Raw genomic sequence first — 22,684 nt, 5'->3', positions numbered from 1 at the left:
GGTTAATTGGCTTGTGAACAAATGAATGTGTGTCAGTTTGTGTGTGAGCTTTATGAGTGAGAAGGAAACATTGAGAGTGAAATAATTTACTGTGGAACAAAAGAACCAGCAGTCTGTCAGGATTTTTTTTTTCCCACTTTATTGTTGCTGTCTGGCAGGAAATGATGCTTTATAAATGAAGTTAGCAGTTCCATATATCAGTTAATGAATTATTGCAGTGTTTAGGTTTTGTTTAACTACTGATGTCCTCTTCAGATGTGTGTGTGTGTGTGTGTGTGTGTGTGTGTAGCCAGGTGAGAGCGGGTTAGGCAACCCGAGCAAGAGGAGGTCTTTCCAAGTGACAGCACCGGAAATGTGTCGATACCAGAACAATGGTGCGGTAAAGCCTACCAACCACCAGCCTCAGAAACAAATAGGGCGAGCGAGGCTAAAAAAAATAAAGAGGGGAGAGAGAGAGCTGGGTAAAATCAGGACAAAAAGGGAAAAAAATAGAGACAGACTTTAGGCTCAGAAGAAAGACGGGGGTGGGGGAGTTGTCATATGAAAGGACGGTGAGTTGGGTTTCTCCGTCCTGTTGACAGGGGCTTTTCTGGATTAAAAGAGGAGGTGGAGATAAAAAGCAGAGGAGGTTCGGCGGGGGATGGATAAAGAGGATGGGAGGCGGGATAGGAAATGGAGCTGGTCTCATTAAAAACAATGGAGTGGCTGGTACAGTGGTGAACATGAGCAGAGCTTAGTGTAAAGGGGAGCAGGTGTACTGTGGTAGGCTCCGAACACAGCTTTAAATATCCCCCACTGGACAGAGAATCAAACAAAACAAATCCCAAGATTCCATGATTATTATAAAACACATAAGGACAGGTTATGGTTAAAAAAAACCAACCACATTTTAGTTTTCTGGTAGACATATCTAGCCCATACTTGCATTAAAATAACATTTTCCTGACAGAAAAAAATGTAAACTGTTGATTAAAAAGATGTATATCTATTAAAGTTTATTTTCTTAGTCTGTCTGAGTTACCAGAAATCATAGTCAATCATGATGATGTACAAAGCAGAGCTTTGTGTGATGGCTTCTGCTTGTTTCAGTGCTGAAAAGTCTTCAAATAGTTTTCCAGAGGATCAAAATTCACATGAAGAATGACTAAAATTCCTCTTTTTTAGGACAATCCTGCTTTTAATACCAAACACAAGTGCTGACACCAAGCTTGTAACCATTGTCTTTTTTTTACATGTTGTTCCTAAGCACGTTCTTTCCTCTGGATTTATTCTGGATTCCTCCTTTATTCTGGATTTGACTCATACTTTTGAGATCATTCATCTTTTGCTTAATGTCTGACGTTTATTTGGGAATTTTTTTGTCTGTTTTCGCTACATGCCACACGCCTAGTCTTCTAAGTTGATAACAAGTTTGTGTTTAGTACGCTTTGTTAAAGAACACTCAGACGTCTAATTATCTAATCGCAGACAAGCAGTAATTACAGTGTGATCCTGCAGAGAGCCAGGATGGAGAGGGGAAAAGGAAGGAAGGAAGAACAGATGGGAAGGAAAAAAACAATCAAGGATGAAGCGGATAACGTCAAAGAGGAGTTAGAAAGTAATGATGTTTGCATTTAACATGCTTGTTATTTTCTTGAGATATTTTAAACATTGTCTTGTAGTTTGTGTCTGTCTTGTTAAAACCTGTAGTTTTCTTGTTTTTATCTTATAAAGTATCATAAAGAAGGCAGTCTTTTAAGGGTCCAGTTCAGGTTTGTGTACTCACTGTCCTGGTATTCTGCAGAGCTTTGCAAGCACATGTGACTTGTTCACGTATTTGTGCTGTTGTTTGTCCTTTTGGTTGGACTTTTTAGGGAGAAGTGATAATAATCAAAAAGCTTTTTCTTATTTCTCTTTTCTAGTTTGTTATCAGAACTTCTCTACTGTTGACAATCCTTGTCTTGACCTCTACAGAAAGTAAAATAAATAAATAAATTAACAATCTTTTTCTGTCATTCCTAACTCAGGGCACAAGGTTGTTACCAGTTCAAGCTTAACGTTGAACAAATACCTCATTCACATATTACTCCCTCGTGTATCCTTAAATATAGTCAGAGTTTCTGACCCTTGCCCTTTTGGCCTCACAGGAGGTGAATTCTTCTTTCACATGTGGCAATTTTACTAATCAAGATTTGAACACAACACAATTATTCTTCTGCACACTTACAGAAAAAAGCAAAGGTGAAAGTGTTTGTAGTTAAACGCACACAACAATTACAAAGATTATTTTAAAAAATGGCATAAAGCATGCAGTGCACAAACACATACAATGTTTCAATTCCCAAGTGTGCTGTAGTTTCCTCTGACTGAACGAAGCCAGATTTTCTTCCTCAGAGGTTCTGATTAGCAAACAGCAAACAGGGCTGCACTCTGTGTACCAATCCAGGTCCTGAGCAGCTGCAGAGCACCAGGGCAAACACACAAAACCATGATTACTAACCAGATCTACAGGCTGCTTGGCTGTGAGGTCACAGCCAACATCTGCTGGACACGTGTTCCTCGTTTTGGTGAATTTTTAGAGAGATTCTTAAATTTAATTTCCTTCTGTTATCAACATCAGACTTTAAAAAGGCTGCTTAAGATTAGATCTGACTCCTTGCAGACATGTGGGATTGAGGAACTCCAGGATGGACACTTCACGTCTCCAAACATTGTTAGCTCCAGTCTCTTCTGCCCACCTGTTGCTCTTCGTGTCTCATTCCGTGTTGTTGTTCCAGTGTGGAGTGATTCAGACATTTCCAGGGTTGGACAGGAATGTGAATGTGTCTTCCAATACAACCAGCTGCTTCCCAATACCATGCCTTGCTAATCTAACAGTCTGTGTGTTTGCCAACCAGCTAGTCAGTCAGTAATAACCTTAGAAACAACCAGGGAAGACGGTCAGATCGTAACAAAATATAGAACTAATGGGATCTGAGCGTTTGAAAAGTGACTTATAAATAATAAAATGTTCTTCTCCCAGATTTACTGCCTTTTTAAGGAATTATAAATTACAATTTTATGCAAGTTTAGTCATTTTTATTAAAAATCATTCTTCCATAACCAGAGGGATTTGTCGTTGCTTTGACCCACCTGTTGGATTTTTAGGAAGTTCTTCAGAAACCATACACTGTTCAAATAAACAGCTGTTATTATTGTGATTAGTATAAACTCCAATTATATTTTATTGTGAAATATAATAAAAATAAATCATAAAATCCAATTGATTAAGGTTATCTGCATATACTACACGGTCAAATTAAAATTTCACAATCAAAGTCAGTATAAAAGGTCAAAGTGGGTCTGAAACTTTACTATTTATCACATAAAAACCTGTAGTTGTTGTTGTTTGCAAGTTAAACTTAAATACATGTTAAAACATTCAAATCCAAATGAGTTTACACAAGAGAATTAAAGGCCAGGATGTCATTTTGATTCTGTAGGGAGAAAGCAAAATTAGGCTTTAGAGCAGGGGTGGCCAATCCTGGGTCTCGAGGGCCACCATCCTGCATGTTTTACTTGTTTCTCTGCTCCAACACACCTGATTTGAATCAATGGGTGATTAACAGGCTTCTGCAGAACATGAAGAGGTGATTTAACCTCTGAATCAGGTGTTGGAGCAGAGAAACAAGTAAAACCTGCAGGATAGTGGCCCTGAGGACCAGGATTGGACACCACTGATGCAGACTATAATGATTATACACATCATACAAAAATAATGAATGGGATCAGACTGCCTGGATCAAATTTAAATTTACAGAACTGTTTTGATTAAAAATATCTCATCCCTGATCTGTGACTTCACCAGTGTGTGTAGATAGATTTGAATTGTCCCAATGATTAAACTTATGTAATCTTTAATTTAGTTTTTTACTAAAGCTACAGCCTTCTCCGGTTTTGGATAGCTTATCAGCGCTTTCACGCACCCATATCCACACAAATACACTATATTCAAAGATGATATACAACGTTACGGTCAGTAACCTTTTTTACAAACAAGATTTAGGTTCTGATTAAAGGATGTTGGCAGTAGAAACGTGAACAACAGAACAGAGTGGGGAGTCTAATTAACCTTGAGGGAGAATCTTAAAGGATATTAAAAAAGAGATGGGAGGAAAAAGTTTAGAATAATAAAAAATGTGAGCAGGGAGGAGAATAGCCATCTGTTTGATTGTGGGAGTTGACCATACAGAGTACAGAGCAACGAGATAACAGAGACCCACAGAGAGGGAGAAGGCAAACTAATTAACTTGGAGGGGGTTAAAAATAAAAGGCTGTTGACTTTTCTGTGCCTGAGTGAAGCAGATCGGATAGTCAGGTGTTTTTAAAATGATGCTAAACTTGCCTGGTGACTCTCCCGAGCAAGCTGATACTGGATTGGGCCATCTTGTTTTTGTGATTTATCCATGTTTCTCCAATAGTTTTTACACTTTTATTCCACCTTGCGTTTGGGCAAATGTTTTAGTGTGTGTGCACTTCCTTGTTTGCCTCCTTGTCAGCCTGTTTGTCTTTGCTTTCTGTGTGTTTTTTATGCTGCTAAATGTGACAGCAAACTGTGTCCCGGCAGCCTGTCCCACAGGAATGTGTCACGCTGATGTGACATCTCACTCCCCTTCCCTCCGGAGCTGGAAGCTTTACTTACTCTGTCGGATTAGATGGCTACAGATGGGTGACAAATCAAATGGAACAATCCAGCTAAACTTAAAGGGAAACAGAGTTTTCATGCTTTATTCCAAAAGTTTTTTGGTCATCTCAACAAATCTGTAGTCAGACAAGGATTGGAAGGATATTACCTTTTGCAGCTGATGAGCATGCTTTAATGTATTAACATGAAAAACATCACATTTGGCACTTTGAATACACACACCTCCTCCTGCAGATTAAATTTTAGTTTGAATAGACCTCTGACTGGAGAGAAGACTGTTTCACATTAGTTTAAAATAAACCACCTTCATATCTCTAAGAAGTCATTCTTTGGTGCCAGTTTGTCAAAGCCTTCAAAGGCTATTATGTAGTTAGAAAACTGGGTTGGGCTTGGGAGGGGGGGGGGTTGCTTTCTTCTTTTTGTTCAGTGGCCAGGGTCGCCTGAGTCAGTGTCTCAAAAACATTGCTGTTTTAGTTTACCAAACTCATGCAGATATTTAGTTTATATGATATTTGTGTTCTACCAACTAAGAAAGTCAGGCATGGGTTGATCTGTGCTTTCGCTATGTTGTTTCCTGAAGCTGGTCAGAAGCAGAATGTGAGTCAAAGGTATTTTTAAAAGCCAACAAATAAAAGCAGAGCTCACCTTTAATTTATGAAATTAAACTGGATGCCCTGCAGACTGCACTGAGCCTCTTAGCGTTAAAACACTGCCTCATGTGAAGACGTTTTGACTCAGTGTCAGATTTCACTGTCCTTTGGAATGAGCTTAAATATATCTGATCTTTTTTGTTACTTTGAGAAAAATAAGTAAACTGCGCAGGGCAGGTTGTAATGGAATGTTGAAATTGTGTAGCACATGTGTTAAAAGCAGCACAGTGACAAACTTAAATCTAGTGTGATGCACAACGTGGATAATAAGCTTTATAATCACAGGGTACAGACATGTTACAGGGAGGTTTAAGAGCCGTGCTTTGTTAGCTTTGTGAGCTCACATACACACACACACACACACACCAGCTGACAGAAACTCTGCAGCCTCTCTTCTTTCACAGTTGTCAGCCTGAATTCCTTCTTGTCTCCTTTGTAATGACTATTAGGAATTGAAAAAGGACAAGAATAAGAAAACTAACCACTGTAGATTTCATCAGTGACGATCCCCAGCTCTGGTGAACTAACAATGAATCAGTCCCCGTTAAACATGTGGGCCACCAACCAACGTTATGAGGATTTTATTGCTGCTTAATTTCTGAAGTTAACTTTGGATGTATAAAAAATACAATATTAGACTGTTTTATTTAAAAAATCAAAGTATATTTGTTGTCAAAGACTATCTCAAAGAAAAAGATCCAAAGATAAATAGGTATAGAATAATTGTATACATATGTAGAATAAGAAAATACTTTCTAATCCACTTTTACTACTAACACTAGTTTTTTATAAACCATCAGTGATTCAGTTTTTTGTGGTCCAGCTTCCTGTTGTGGCATGCATACAATGATATATCTGAGATATATTTCACTTTGTTCTGGTAAAACTATGAAGAATTAAGAGTTGTGAAAGGATTTGCCATCTCCTGAGGTTTAAACACTTCTGAACTTCTTTTAAAAGTTTTTATTTTCTGATGGAAGTCAGTTACACAGGATGCTTTTTTTTTAAACGGAAATATTTAAAATGAAATATTTAAATAAATTAAACCTTGCTTATTCATATAAAGCAGATTTGGTTACTATACATCAACCTGACAGGTGTGGAAATGGAAACAAAAAAGGCAGTCTATGACATTTAAACCAAAGGACAAACAAAAAGTTTACTTTTATTAATATGTACAAAGTCCCTTTTAACACATGGACTGGATTTTATTGATTTGGATATAGATTTATGCATTATAAATTTAATAAAAACTATTCAGAAGTGTCCTAATTTAGGCATCCTGTCACTGAGAACTGCAGTTGTACATAATATAGAGTAGTTGTAATAAATAGATTAGTCTGCATGTTTTTTCCTGTGATGTCATCTAATCTCATAACATGTTTACAGGTGTGACGCTGATGGAGTTTTTCGCAGACAAACACAAACAGAATCACGCAGATAAAAGACAAGAAACCCAGTGATTACACGGCACATCAAATGTCTGCTTCGGTCCCCTTCACCTCCCACTTCTTTTTCTCTCTCTCACAAACCTTTGAGATCATGCCAACAGTTTCCAGAACTCAGATCATGTTGTGTCTGGATGGGTCTTGTCCCTGTCTGGGCAGAAACTCTGTACTTCATCTCAGACTTCTTTAAGACAGCATCTGAAAAGTGTGTTTTCCAACTCTTTGCTCTCACACAGACAGATAAAAGACAGGAAAACAAACTATTTTATCATGACTCATTTAGTTTGTTGTCTTTGTTGATAATGATACATGTTCAGCCTCTTTAATAGTGACTTAGCAGAGACTTTACATTCACTGAAAAGTTAGAGCATCAGTTGTTGTAATGTAATAATGAATGAGTGCGCCTTTGAGCAGCTGTAAGCCATGCATGTTTGCATAGATGCCCAGGTGGGCTGTGGTTAGTAACATTCGTCCAAATGCAGACAAACACAGATTCCTCTGCAGTTTGTGTTCGTGTGAGTTTCCATGTGAAACGCTCCTCCGACTGTTCCCAACAGGCTTCATATCTGCAGCTGGTCTGATACTGTTATCAGGCTTTGATAGTGCGTTGTCTGTGCTTTAATGAGTGAGGGTAGATCTGCAGAGAGCAGCAGCCTGTATTCCTTAAAAATATCAAGGAGTCTGGATAGAAAACACAACCCCTGAAAAAGAAATACTGACACAAAGATTTTGATGAGCAACAACCTCCAAGTGTCTCCAAATAAAAGGCAGCTTTCTGCAGCTGAGCTGTTGTACAGAATAAATAGAATTTAGAAATAACTAAAGCAGTAAATGTACCTTTTTCTAAGTATTCAAATCCTCAAGGGTAGCCAATTTCAGTATTTAATGTGAGTTTAAAGATTACTGAGAAAATGAGCGGGATTTAATATTTCTTGTTTATTTTTTAATGTTACAATCAAGACATTTTCAGGCCATTTAGATGGTAAATGGTAAATGGCCTGTACTTATATAGTGCCTTTCTAGCCAACCAGGCCACTCAAAGCACTTAACAACAATCTGTGCCCTCATTTACCCATCCACTCACACATTCATACAGCACTCTATTACATCTGCAAAGCTAATCTGAATAAATCATTCTACAGAGGCTAATCAGATATGAAAATAACCCCTTCCAGAGAAAAGAGTCATACGAAGAATCCTCTCAGCAAAGGTTGGAAGGATAAATGAGAATCTAAAAGCCCTTCTGCACAAACAGCAATTTGAAAATGTTTTTTACCTCAAACCTGAATTTGTAAAGAGACATTTAGAATACAGTAAAAAAACCACTTAAATGAAGAAACAAACAAAAACTTAACAAATGGCACAATGCAAACTATATTTATTTATTATATTTATAAAATTAATGCCTTTGTTTCTGTCCACACAAGTAAATATCGTACTTTGTCTCTCTAATTAGATTTATTTTGTTTGATTGCTTTTGGACAGTTTGGCTGTAGCTGGTTAAGTCTGTTGGCTTGATAAAATGATAGCAAGTTGAATTCTTTACATGTGCCTCAAAAGTTTATTTTTCCACCTGGTTAGGCAACTGATAATTACTGTTTGTGTGGTCATTTTCTGTGGATATTTCTCTCTTACCTCCTAAAACTTTTGATGTTACTTCATGGTTTTGAATTTTGTCCTTCAGGTCCCCTTATGACCCATCATCATGGCCAGTTATGACTGTTTGAGCTGACAGAGCATGCTTTATAACGACACTCTAATATTAAAGGTGGCACCTTTAATAATCGTGTGAGATTTTCTGTTCTGCAGTTTTGTGCAGTTCATTACTCAGACACCACAGGCACACCCAAACTGGGCCAAACTGACGGAGGAATGTGAGCGTGCAGATTTCTTTTTGTTTTCTGAATAGAAAGTTGACAAACAAGCACATTATTACCGCATGAGTGGGCAACATTTAGTTCTGAAAGGGACATAATGACTTAGTCGAAACAATGTAAGAGCCACACTTTGAACTGGAAAAAAAGTATTTTTGAACACAATAAACAGTACACTAATGACATATCAAATATATTGTATGTAAATAGACAAAGATACATACTGTAGATGCCATCTTAGGTTAAAAAAATGCAACAATTATTAAATTTTCCTCTCAGTTTGAAGCATTATTAGCATAGTTCTGCCAGGAAAAATATTGAACCTTTCAACCTTTCAAAACTTCGAGTTAGACATTCAAAACGTTAAATTTAGATCTTGCCAGTCACCTCCAGATTTACTGATAAAGTCCTGGCTTTATTGATTTATTTGAATGTAAGCATTTTTGTTTTTATTTTGGGTCTTAAAATCCAGATGAGGGGTTGTATTTTTCTCATGTGCGATCCAGTTACTTTCATAAGAAGCATTTATGCATCTGCGACAGTTTTGTGCACGTAAACCCTAAACCGTGAAGAAACTGCAGCATCAATTGATAATTTTCATTTCATAGCATGAAAAAATGTATGTGTAGTTAGAGAATTTGTGAAAAGAATGAATTGCATAAAGATATATTTTGACAGTTGTTTTTTTTTAAATGTTATTGTTTTTTTAACTAGCGGTTTAAATCTGTTTGCAAAACATTTTGTGCCTTTGTTTTTTCTCCCACTCTATAAATATGACTTTATTGCCTTGTATCTCCTGGATGTGACTATTGAGATTTGTGTTAATATAAACAGATGAATCTTTATGTTAAGAACTGTGAGCGTGAAGACGGACAAATATGTTCCAGTGTTGAGTGTTTTGAGGGTTTTGCACAGCAGCATAGATTTGATCTTGTCATATGTTGAGGGAAATGAGAAACACCTGTTCTAGTCCGACTCGTTCTCCGCTCTGAGCAGCATGTCCACAGACGCCAGCAGACAGACAGGTCCCAGAGGCACGTGGGAGGATAAACTCACATAAATGTCCGGTGGAATGTCTCACGGCTGCTGCTGGTTGTCATGAAGGTTTATAAGGGTTATTTTAACTCCCACACATAGCCCAGCTACTTAGTCATACCATGGCACCAATTCACTTTTATCACTTCTGTTCAACATCAGTATCAGTCATAAAACTAGTGTTTCTGATACCTTCACATCTAAATTAAGTATATTTAGCAATGATGGAAACCAGTTCTTGGATTAGGTTACTTCTGTTTGGTCTGGATTTAGCTGATAACTGAGATCTCTTGCTTGATACTTTATTTTTGAGCCTGATAACCTGAAACAATCTGCCTGCCAGTTAATGATGTGTCAACACAGAATCAGCTCCTGATCATCAAAAGCTGTATAATTACAGAGGTGCATTATTTTCAAACAATAAAATCTTTTTTTCTTACATTTTAAAGCCTACCAGTGCTTGTTAGAAGTGTTTAGAAAAAAATGTATTGATTATTGCATTAATTACATATAAAAAAGTAGCTTTTAATTGGCTTTAATCCCTCGTTATTTAAAATAAAATGACTTGGTTTGATACAGTCGTGGAGCTGGGGAAAATGGTCTGTATTTACTGATCAGGCAGACAAACATATATTCAGCTGCTATAAACCTGCAGCCAAGATGAGCTTTTGACATCTCAGTATTTACACAACATACAAGTATACTAATTAGGTTTACTTGATTAGCCATCTTTTGTTTATGAATGGGCTCTTTGTTGGAAAATGATGCCCATCTGCATTGTTACTTCCTGTTCACTGTAACTCATTTCCTGTTTCCCTCCTCCCAGGCCTGGCTGCTGTAGCAGTTGGCCAGGAGCCTGACCAAGCTCACGGCTGTGCCCATGGCAGCTGTTACCCAGCAACTGGAGACTTGTTGGTTGGAAGAGAGAAGAACCTGAAGGCCTCGTCCACATGTGGCATGAGAAAAAAAGAGCCCTACTGCATCGTCAGTCATTTACAGGTGAGAACATGTGATGTTCAGAGATCCTCTCACTGCATTTCTGTCCTTAGATTTCATTTCTTGTTTAGTTCTTTCCGGTGACCTCTTCCACTTTTGATCATGTGATGTGACGTGATTCTGTCCTTCTGCAGGATGAGAAGAAATGTTTCGAGTGTGACTCCAGGAGGCCGTATGACCCTGTCTACAACACCATCAATCACCGGATAGAGAACGTCATCACCACCTTCAAACCTCACCGCAAAAAGTCCTGGTGGCAGTCTGAGAATGGTTAGGAGACCTTGTGAAAGTTTAATTTACTCACAACTATCTGAAAAATAGACATTAACTTTCACTGGAGTTTACTTGTCTCAAACTCAAATGTAGTAAAGTAAACCTGGATTACAAAAATGTTTGGTTCCAACTTCATGGAAAGTTCACAATTAACATTTCTCAACTGTTGAAGTTTGTTTATTTTATATGCAGCATTTCTATGGAGATGGAGAGTGTCAGCTTGTAAAGTAACAATATTTTACCTCAGTGAATCAATATTTAGTGTTTGTTGGTAGTATCATTGTGCTTTCTCAAGCTGAAATACCTTTAAAGTTTGTCTGAGGCCATGCTTCTCAACCTGAAAAGGCTGCATGCACCCTTTGGGTCAGAGATGAATCTCTGCCTCAAGCGGAGGAATTCAAGTATCTGGGAGTCTTCTTCATGAGTGATGGTATAATGAAGCGGGAGATGGATCCAAGGATCGTTGCCTTGTCCACAATAATGAGGGCATTGCTTGGGTCTATGCTGGTGAAGACGAAGCTGAAAGGCAAAGCTCTCAATTTACTGTTCCAACCCTCACCGAATGTCATGAGATGTGGATCCTGTCCAAAACAACGAGTTCTCATATATGAAATGTAGGGTGGTCCACCTCAGTCTCAGAGATAAGGTGGGGAGCTTGGAGTAGAGCTGCTGCTCCTCTGCATCAAAATGAGCCAGCAGAGGTGGTTCTAGCATCTGATTAGGATCCTACCTGGGTGTATATAGCCTCTCTGGCCAAGGATCACCTTGGAATCCCCCAGGAGAAGCTGGAGAATGTTGCCGAGAAGGGGGATGTTGGCGTAAAATGTTTGGTTAAATCAGTCAATATAAATACATGAGTCTTGATCCTGACCTTATTTGATTTGTGTTAAATATTATTTTGATAAATTTTCATCAAAGAGACATTCTTACGGCATTTATAGCAGTGTCAAAAACCTTTTTATTCTAGTACTGTCGTCAAATATGGCCAAGTTCATACCCCAAACTCTCCAATCCATTTGCCTTAACTGCAGAAAGTTACAGTATTTGGAGCTGATTGAAAGCAAATGTGTGCTAAAGCATTAAACATGAAGTCAGCTAATGCTTGCATCCTCCTCTGAAAGCTGGCATTTTAATTGGGTTTTGCTAAACTTGACTGATAAAATTTGTGTGGTTGGAATTTTTAGGTAGTCAAAATCTAAAAATATTTGCATGCATAATTTAAAGGAAAGGAAAAGAAAGATGCAATTCAATGGTTTGGACTTTTTTGAAGAACAAATTATTCAGTCGGCAAGAGAGGGGACTGTAAAAAGTAAAACATAAACGTTTATTGCTAACCACAAGGATAAAGTAACCGGTAGCTCAAGAGAACTTTAAAAGCAGTATAAAGTTTCCACATGAACACACTGCGTCCCATATCCTCCCTCCAGCTACAAATCAGCCTAATAACAGAGTAGCTATGGCATCTCATCAGAGAGATGGGAAGCAGAAGAAGGAAAGTTCAGCCCCAGCAGAAAGATAAAAGTAAGAGTGAAGGGAATATCAGATGATTCAGCTTAGACAGGGGCACATTTTAACAAACATGTTTTATGTACTATGTGAACGATTGGCTCTTTTAACAAAGGAGTCATTTAAGAATCCTGATGCAGTAATGGAGTTCTGTTGGTGACAACACTGTGCTGCACTAAAACCAAGAATAGAACCAGAGAGAAACTGAAGAGGACGAAGGGGCACAGGAAGTAAAGTTACTATTTTTACTCCTAATTTTCCATGGAATCTGTGTGGCAGCTACATGGTGCACACAGTGGGGCCTATTTGGTTTGACAGTGGTTTGATTGTATTTGTTGATTAACTGGACTCTTTATTGTAGGGGCATTTGAAAAGACATACGTGAATCAGGTCTATTTTCTGTTCAGCAAATAATTTTTTCATGTCAAATTAGGCAAATTAAAAAATACTCTGCTAACAAGGTTTTAAAACTTTTGTTTTGTTGTTTTGTTTGACAGAAATTGAACCATAGGTGCTATTAGCTCATTATTGAAGTGGTTTTACATTAGACTACATGCAATTGTTGTAATTCAAGCAAACGTTGAATTACAGCCATTACTGGTTACATAAAAGAACCAAAAAAGCCTGACCATTTTACAAACCTTTAAGCCTAATGTTCGTTCATATTTTGCCTGCTCTCAACAAAAATTATTCCAGGACAAAACAGAAAAAAATAAAGAGATACAATTGAAACTCAATTAAATATACTCCAATTTAAGGCCAATTATAATCAGTCCAATTGTAATCCATCTTAAAGAGACCTCCGTCAGAACTAGAGTTTTTGACGAGACACAAACTAAGAAATTAAATGTTAGATTTATGTACTTAACTTTGCCATGTCAACTGGTTGCACTCAACTAAAAAAAAGTAATAATTATTTAAAGCTTTGCCCTCTCCAAATAGTTAGGGATGACAATGGGTTCAAAAGATTTATACATTTCCTAAGAGCACCTGGAGCTTAATTTGACCCTTAAAATGTAATTAAAATCATAAAACTCTGCATAAAACAATTATGTAATTCATACAACACAAATCTGATGTCTTATTGTGCAGGACAGAGACATAAATTAACACTAAGTGCTTGGTTCGTGATATAAACAGCAGTTCTGTCAAATACATAGAGAAAAGGATGGTGAGACGTCAAAGTGCCACAAACTGTAAACATGTACTAACAATGGTGTAAATAAAGAATCTAGCATAAGTATTGTCATTTACTAAAGCATTGCATTACTTCATTGAAAGATTTTATCAAATTTGATCATTTGTTATTATAAAACTGGGACTCAGTGTGGACCTAAAAGAATTTTACACCGGCTTGGTTTTTTTTATGCATGTTTTATATTCTAGGTTAGATATATTTGTGCACATTTTCACAAAATATCCATCTAAGGTATTTTTATCTGTTAGCCTCTTTTTTTCATGTGTGCATAAAACCTGTGCTTTGTTTTTACATAAGCGGTTTCAAGGCCAAAGGTTTGCTGTAAGTTAAGTTGACAAAAAGAAATAAAATGCACCTTTTATGTGCTGGTATGCAGAAATGGGAAACCCCTCTGAGCTGCAGAAGTAAGCACGGAGAACAGGAGTGAAAGTAGTTCTCAAAGTTGAGTGGTCCTTTAAAACTGAGGACTCAGGAAGTGTGTGGGCTTTTCAGATCTCTTCTCTACATTTTTTCCTGTTGGGAGTGAGTGGCTTTTCTTGCCAAGAAGCCATCCCTCAAACCAAAATCATGTTTACTACTTCACTTACTGCCACTAGCAATGATGATGTGTCATCCAGCTGGAAGAAACTGAAGATGCAGATGGAAAATAGTGCAAGTGGTTTATTAATTATTGATCCAAACTACCTAAAAGGGATAATTTATTTGAAGTCCACGTTGGTGTTTTGTAATTTATTTTTTTTCTGTTTCTACTTCTCTCAGGAAAGTCAGATGTTTTCATTCAGCTGGATCTGGAGGCAGAGTTTCATTTTACTCATTTAATTATGACGTTCAAGGTAAGCTATTAACCAAATTGACTTTAAACATACTTTTAGCAGTAAAATCCCTTAAAGACATGTTGACGTTCTGCTCTTGCAGACTTTCCGTCCGGCAGCCATGCTTATTGAACGTTCGGCAGATTTTGGTCGTACCTGGCAGATCTATCGCTACTTCGCCCACGACTGTGCCGATTCCTTCTCTGGAGTATCACAGGGTCCACTGCGTAACATTAATGACGTCATCTGTGAGTCCCGCTATTCTGACATTGAGCCTTCAACAGAAGGAGAGGTAAGAACTTCTTTCTTCATCCACTTTGCGTTAGAGCTTCTCGAACGCACATCTCTATGTAATAACAAGCTCCTGCCACTTGGGAGCGATGCTTGAAACGTGAAACAAATCTGAGTGCAGGTTGTAAAATCCGTAGTATTATTTAATTTTAAGTTCAGTGTCCAGGGTAGCTGTTATTTACAGTACAGCCTGGTAACATTGCAATGTTTTATGCATTTCAAACACCGCAGCAGGTTGTTCACTAATAAAAACTGTACACTGCTATGTGTATGACTGATTTAAGAAAAGTACAAATAAGAAAAACATTACTGCTACTATCAACACTTTTTGTGCAAAAAAAACCCAGCCATATTGGGTTTTGATGTCAGATTATGTGAGAAACTCCTGACTTTCAAAGTCAGAATTCAAACTTTGGTAGGTTTCTTTTAGAACTGGAACTTCCGATTTCAAATAGAAAGCACTACTAGTCTTGAATGTCTTGGTGTCTTTATTGGTTGTTTAGTTTTGCTTTGCTATAGAAGACAGAAATCTTTTATTATTGTTTTTTCACCTTACTTATTTGCTCTTTATTGTATGTCATAGTCCTCTTTGTAGTAAAATCGACTGTTATTGGGCCCCTTCTTGGCTTAAGCTAACATTCAACCAATCAGCATTCCATCTTTATATCATCAACAGACGAGACAAAAAAAACTAAGCTTTTAAATGATCCTAACATAATAAAGCCTAACCATCTCTTGTGCTCACATTATGTAAATCTTTTTGAACATCACAATGTGTGGCATGAAAGGTTTGTGACTTTAAGAGTCAATTTCATCAATAATTTGAGTGCATTATGTGTGTTTTCTGCCTAGGTCATTTACAGAGTCTTGGAGCCATCCATCAAGATTAATGACCCCTACAGCCCCAACATCCAGAGTAGGTCACGCTCAACACTGTTACAGCAGTGCAACAATTTATAAAGTTAAATACTTTTGATTTACAGAGTTATAAAAGGTTAATGACCTGCTGGCTCTCTCATAAAGATGAGCTTATGACAATTTAATAAAACGAACAAAGCATTAATAAAGGAAATGTAGCACATAGTGAGTCACATCTAAACTTAAAAATCTGGAGAAAACGAAAAAAAACTTGAAGAATCATTTTTTATTTTTTGTATTTGTTACCATAAATCAGACCTCGGCCAACACAATTAGCCCTTGTCATCCAGCTGTGCCACATTACAGACTGTTAAAGGCCATCTCTCTGGAGTGTGAAACATGGCCCTGCTGTGTGGAAGACAGACTGAGATGTGAAAAGCAGCTGTTTCTCTCCCACACAGCCTCGCTGTCCTAGTCCTCATGTTTAGACTGGCAGGACATTAGAGCTTTTCCCAGAAACCCTAACTCTGTTTCCAACGCAGCAGCAGAGCTTGTCATGCTCTGTTGTGAAATATCTCAAAGGAACGGGTGGACAGGATGACCTTTGACCCCCTCACATCAAATTAATCTTTATTATTCTCTGTTGTTGATCAGCTTTTAGCACCTCTTGCCTTTCTTTCTAAATTAGGACCATATTACTGATATATTAATACTATATTTTACACTATTTTAATCTATACTTAAATTAGTCATATTACTGCTCAGTAACATCCCTGATTCTATTTTTTTTTACTGTTTAGAACTCAAAATTGGAATATGTTATGAGCTAACCTAAACCTGTTTTATTTATACCCCCGTGGTAGTGGTTGTCCACATGAATCTCATTTTTTTCTAAATGGACTAAATACGTACTGTCAAACCTAAATTAAGTTAAGTTTTGAAAAAATGTTCTAAATACCTGTATTAACAGCAGAATCTCTGTGTAAAAGAACATAAAACACTTTTTTAGGTAACTTAACTGCTTAAGATCATTCCCCACACTGTCTTTGTTCCTCTTCACCCGTGAAGTGTCATATATCACAAAAGCACTGTGCTGTAGTCGCTACATGAAGCTGGAAGAACCGTTAATGTTAAAACCTGTGTGTCTGCCGTATCACGTTAAGAGTGATGTTACACTTTCAGCGTCCAAGAAAGGAGCTACTGTATTTCAGTTTCAGCCTCTGGCTTGTTCAGAGCTGCTGTTTGGCTGCTCCGTGTGTTTCTCACTGAATTGAAAGGCTGTTCTCCAGTCTACCATAACAACATAAGGAGAAACAGTGTTTTAGTGTTATCCTGAGAGGCTGTAGGGATTAGTTCCTGTCTGTCAGGGTGAGATTTTTTTTATTTTTTTTATTTTTTACTGCCGAAAAATCCAGCGAGGCAAAGTCTAGATTTGGATGAAAATAAATTTTCCCATCAAGCATTTTATAAATCTTGTTGTAATAGTATTGCTTTACAACTCCAGTAGGAGTTTGAAAACGAAAACATTGCAAAGCTTAAAATTCTGTATTGCTGTTGGAGGAACCATTTGTAGAAATGATTCCCTTGGAATATGTTTTTTTTTTGTTAGGGAGAAAAAATAGCTTCCAAAATTGCATATTTTAGTGAAGGAAAAAAGTTTTCCATTGTGGTAATGTGCGCAAAGTGTCCTTATATGCACATTAGTTTACAAGTCTGTGCACCCACTGCTTCTCTCTAACAGTTGGATTATAACAACATAAAATGTTCCCATCTCCAGTTTTCTGCACAGCTATTAGGGTGCAGAGACAGATAAATGTCTTTTGAAAGAAATAATCTTTTTTCCTTACCGTCTCCACATAGTTTAAGAAAATAAAAGGCAGCATTCCGCTGCTGTCTGTCTTGTTTGGAGTTTCCATCTGTGCTGAAACTGAAAAGTCATTGAATTACATTTGGATCATGTCTTTGTTTTTAAATTAGTTTGAAAGGGAAAATGAGCTGAATACTTTTAGAAAAACATTAATATACCAAGCATAATATCAACTTTACTATTTAAAAAGTAAAATAGTTACATAAGTAGTTTTGGTGAAGGTTATAAAGGTTATAAAACCTAAATAAAGATATTACATGAACATAAAATGTTTATGCTTCAAATACAACCACAGTTACAGTTCAGTCAAACAAAAAGTTAAAAACAGCAGTAAAGGCAGTAAAATATAAGAAACAGTAAAAGAACAAATAAAAGGTAAAATAAACTACAAAAACAAAAGAATGTCAGCCCTATTGGATCTGATACTCTGCTTGAATCAAGGGAAAAAGATGGGCCTTAAGCTTAGATTTAAATGATTAACAATATTTCTAATGGCCTTCATTCTGTACTTTTCTTTTTAGTATTTAGTAAAGATTAGCATTAAAGCTTTAAAGGTAGAGTGATTAATCTGCTGACTGATTAAAATTTTTCTTTTCTTGTTTTTTAAGACAAGATGCTTTTTAAATTCAGAATTCAGAGCTTTTAAATTGTAGTAAGCTTTTCTGTTATTGTGAGCTGGACTCACATGCAAATCGCTCTCCCTCCCTTCCCTTTATAGTCACTTTTTAAAGAAACTCCTCGTATCAGCATGCACTGGATAAATGAGCATCAACGCTTAAATATTTTCATGCCTTTTTTCCATCAGACCAGCTGAAGATCACTAACCTGAGAGTCAACTTCACTAAGCTTCACACGCTGGGAGACAACCTGCTGGACCCCAGAGCTGAAATCAAAGAGAAGTATTACTACGCCATATATGAACTTATTGTACGTGGAAACTGCTTTTGCTACGGCCACGCCTCAGAATGCGCGCCCATCGAGGGCATCAGGGATGAAAGAGAAGGAATGGTGAGAGACGAGGAATCACAAACAACCTTTTTAATTCCATATAGATTCATTTAACTTACCTCCTTTTCCCTCATTTCCTGTAAGGTTCATGGCAGATGTGTTTGTAACCATCACACTAAAGGTTTAAACTGTGAGCAGTGTGATGATTTTTACAACGATCATCCCTGGAAGCCAGCCGAAGGACGCAACACAAACGCCTGCAAGCGTGAGTCCAGTAAACTTTATCACCGGAGTATTATTATCAACTTTAGGGTTTTAAAATAATTGTCTGCTACAAGTGACAGTGACTCTCACTTTTATATCTGTGTAATACTTGATGAAACAGGAATTTTATTAAATAAATTTGTATTTTTTATAGGGTGTAATTGCAATGGCCACTCAAACCTGTGTCACTTTGATATGGCGGTCTATTTGGCCACGGGAAACATCAGCGGTGGAGTGTGTGACGACTGTCAGCACAACACAATGGGACGCAACTGTGAGATCTGCAAACCATTTTACTACAAAGACCCCACCAGAGATATAAAGGACCCAAGAGTTTGCGTAGGTGAGTGTGTGAATGGTAATTCAGTAACCGCATCGATTATAGGGATTTTCTAAGACTGTTCGTCATTTAAAGGGCTATTTTGAATGTTACCTGTTACTGCAGCTAGAAGAAACATCCATTTTCTTTGGACTTTATTATTTTCATATAAATGTTTTTGTTATTGTTGATTCCTGTTTGCCAGCTTGCATCTTTCTGCAGTGACATGTTACTGAACCTACATAACATAATCCTTATTGCTAAAAAGAATGATTTCTGTATTTATTTGGTTCGAGGTACAATTGTTTTATCCAATTTTTCCACTTTCTCTGCACATAGACAGAACTAGCCCAGTAGAAATGAGTCATTTGAGAGAATAGTTGACAGATCTGCATTAAAACTTACGTGCTGCATGTTTCTGCAGCTTGCGACTGCGACCCGGATGGTTCCCAGAATGGAGGCTTGTGTGACAGCCACAGTGACCCGGCACTCAGCATGGTGGGAGGTCAGTGCCGCTGCAAGGCTAACGTCGAGGGGCCACGCTGCGACAAGTGCAAGACCGGCTTTTTTGGCCTAAGCGCGGAAAACCTTCAGGGCTGTCAGGGTAACTGCTGCTTGATTTTCAGATCTTATCAGACTCTTCTTTGCGCCACCAGTCATCCATCAATGCAACAATCAGCAACTGTCCTCTTCCATCTTATGATCAAATCTGTAACTAATCACGCACCTACTACTTTTGACCTCGCTCATTTTGTCTCTATCCTGCAGCTTGTCGGTGTGACCACAGAGGAACCGTGTCGGGTAGCTCCTTGTGTGATCCGTTCAGTGGAGACTGCATCTGCAAGCGCCTTGTCACAGGACGCAGCTGTGACCAGTGTCTGGTAGGAAGCCACAAAAAACTGTTTTAGATCTAGCTTTTAGAGAAATTAAAGAGTCTAGAAAATATGTTTTATGTTCTCTTCCTCGGTTTCTCTGCAGTCTTCACTGGGTTTCTGTAGCGTCCTAAAAGAACCCCACTTGATAATGTTATAGTAAATGAAATACATTTACAAATACTTTATATTTTGTTGTTGCTCATAGATAACACTGCTTTCGTATGTCTGTGTGTTAGTCCATTTATTTTAAATAAAAGTTTTTTCCATTGTTGAATTTTTTTGATTGTAATAGGAAAGATAGAGAGGAAACCTGGATTAAAAGGAGTGGAAAGACATGATGTTACATCGGAACGTTTTCAAACAAATTTTTTAAGTACTTTGCTGTTAGATATGTGCAGTCAGCTTCTTTCTTTTGGGCCAGTTTCTAACAATTTTTCTTATTTTTTATGTTGAAATGAAAGTGATTGATATAACTGAAACACAAACATAACTTTCACATTGCAGCTCATATAGTATTTGTAAACTTTCAGCCTTCCTGGTGATGGGAATCAGTATCTCACTGGGTTGTGACTGTTGGAGACTAGTTAGCAACTCCAAGTTATGAGAAAATATGTACATTTTCAGTTCTGGTCTCACTGAATTCTGAGTCTTTGCGACCATCGAACTATGCAGCTATGCTTTACACGATTAGTTTTTGAAAATCACGCCCTCTTGCATCATGTGCATGACTTGTAAAACTATATTCTAGTACGTTCATATAATTTATTTGCCTCAGCCCAGTTTGTACCCACTTTGGCAGCTGTCCTCACATTTATAATTTAATCTACTGGTGTGCACATTTGAATTGAAGATAGGAAGGTTTGCACCAGTTTTTAGATAATTATTATGCATCGACATAGTTCTTAGACCAGGGCATTTGGAGCCTCAGATGTTTTCTGTCAGAGAAGACAGAAACTAACCTGAAAAGCGTTTGAGATGGGCTCGAGACTCCCTCAACAACTCTGCAACTATTTAGAGTAAAAGAATTGTTGCACAAATGTTTTGAAGAAATTCAAACGTCAAACGGCAAGACTGTGAGCCTCTGCGACTCATGCGAGGAACCCCGGCAAACATTTTGAGACATTTTGGAGACAAAGTGGAATGGAAGTGAAATGAACGTAGTGAATGGATGTATAATTCTTCATACTGAAACTCATAAAGCCTGAAACTCTCCTACAGTCCCTTAAAACTAAAGATGTAATTTAAATAAACAATGAAACATCTTCAACAGCCACAAACAAAGCTCAGTCCCCTTCTGTTCAACCACCGTTCAGCCCATATAAAGCTTCTTTTTTTTTCTTACTCGTTTTCTTCTCCTTTTTTGCCATTATTTTCCTGTGACCCCTTTCTGCCCAGCAGCCCAGGCTGTTAGGTGGTGACGAGCTTCCTGTTAGAAATTAGCCTCTTGTCCCAAACCTGCTCAGACAGGAATAGTACGGGCAGGAATGTAAGCTCCTGCCTGGGTCATGGCTCTAAATTTAGCCCAGGGATTTGACGCTTGTCCAGCTGGTGTGGGGTTACAGCAGTCCTAAAATGGTCAGGCCTTGACGTTGTCCGAAAGGGGATCCTGTTGATAAGGCCATAAAGAATAATACTACAAACAATGTTGACAATGACAAAAAAATATATATTTTAAGGGTAATGTTGAAGTAGGAAAGAACATTCTTGCACTTTGGATAATCCTTATTTGAATGGAGTTTGTCACAATAGAAAAAACTGCTGAAGAGAAATAGGTACTTTACTGCCTACATCTAAATTAAAAATAATTAAATTCAAACTTCTGGATTGTTATAGACCAGTGGTGCCTAAAGTTGGGGTCAGGCCAAGAAATGCCAAGCTGCAGGCTCTTTAGATGATCTCCAATCCTTTAAATTTAATCATTAATGGTATATTTTTTGTTGTAATTGGTACAAGACATTAAAACAGTGAGAACAAATTAAAATAAATACATGAAAAGTTTGTTATTTTATCGTTATGCTTTTGTTTAATTGACTTAAAGGCCACAAACCATTAATAGTTGAGGTCTCCTGTTTCTGCCACTGTTAGTTTGTGTTTTGGAAGCTGAAAAGTTTAGAAACTAAGAATGTAGGCTGATTTATGACAAGTCTCTACCCACGTATTTGAACTGGATTATTCAGATTAAAATAGCAACCCATATAGAAGAACAACATTTTCAAAGTACAGAAACATAAGCTAAAATTGATTGTTGAAACATTTTTTTAAGAATGTGTATTATAAACTTCTATAGGACAAAAATCAGTCTAACGATGCAGAAGGAATCAGGTAATAATGATGCCCTTATAGCCTAAGAATAATCTTTTATTGGATTAAAGTTCTGGGTACAGTATGCATCACTCACTTAGTTATTTTAGGTAAACTCCAATTGATGTTCTCCTCAGTCTGCAATAACATGAAGAGTGATTCAGCTGTTGGACCTCACTGTCTGTCTGTCATCCTGTGATTGTAGCCAGAACACTGGGGGCTCAGCCACGACCTGAGCGGCTGCAGAGGCTGCGAGTGTGACGTTGGAGGAGCCCTCGACAACCAGTGAGTGGTGCTGTGGCTTCACTCATAAATCACTAAATCAGCTCCTGTTCAGTTTCCTCCGTACAGCGTGGAGGTCTCTCACAGATATACAGGTGCTGGTCATAAAATTAGAATATCATGAAAAAGTAGATTGATTTCAGTAATTCCATTTAAAAAGTGAAACTTGTATATTATATTCATACATTACATACAAACTCATATATTTCAAATGTTTATTTCGT

The 22,684-nt window shown here is 37.5% G+C and overlaps 2 protein-coding genes across 2 annotated transcripts in view; both read left to right on the top strand.

Moving 5' to 3' along the window:
- Positions 1 to 22,684, top strand: part of zgc:103759 (U8 snoRNA-decapping enzyme) — a 576,073-nt gene that overhangs the window by 159,022 nt on the left and 394,367 nt on the right. The window lies entirely within an intron of this gene.
- The window catches only part of lamb2 (laminin, beta 2 (laminin S)), a 46,422-nt gene that overhangs the window by 2,913 nt on the left and 20,825 nt on the right, over positions 1 to 22,684 (top strand). The window contains exons 3-13 of the mRNA XM_017411361.3: positions 10,497 to 10,669; positions 10,801 to 10,936; positions 14,403 to 14,476; positions 14,559 to 14,747; positions 15,599 to 15,662; positions 18,277 to 18,479; positions 18,564 to 18,684; positions 18,838 to 19,026; positions 19,427 to 19,606; positions 19,771 to 19,883; positions 22,384 to 22,463. Coding sequence (XP_017266850.1) covers positions 10,497 to 10,669; positions 10,801 to 10,936; positions 14,403 to 14,476; positions 14,559 to 14,747; positions 15,599 to 15,662; positions 18,277 to 18,479; positions 18,564 to 18,684; positions 18,838 to 19,026; positions 19,427 to 19,606; positions 19,771 to 19,883; positions 22,384 to 22,463 — 1,522 coding nt within the window. The remainder of the gene's footprint in view (positions 1 to 10,496; positions 10,670 to 10,800; positions 10,937 to 14,402; positions 14,477 to 14,558; positions 14,748 to 15,598; positions 15,663 to 18,276; positions 18,480 to 18,563; positions 18,685 to 18,837; positions 19,027 to 19,426; positions 19,607 to 19,770; positions 19,884 to 22,383; positions 22,464 to 22,684) is intronic.

The sequence above is a fragment of the Kryptolebias marmoratus genome, linkage group LG8, assembly GCF_001649575.2.
Source record: "Kryptolebias marmoratus isolate JLee-2015 linkage group LG8, ASM164957v2, whole genome shotgun sequence".
Classification (NCBI taxonomy): Eukaryota; Metazoa; Chordata; class Actinopteri; order Cyprinodontiformes; family Rivulidae; genus Kryptolebias; species Kryptolebias marmoratus.
Note: the sequence above shows the minus strand (reverse complement) of the source record. Positions and strands in the feature narration are given on the sequence as shown.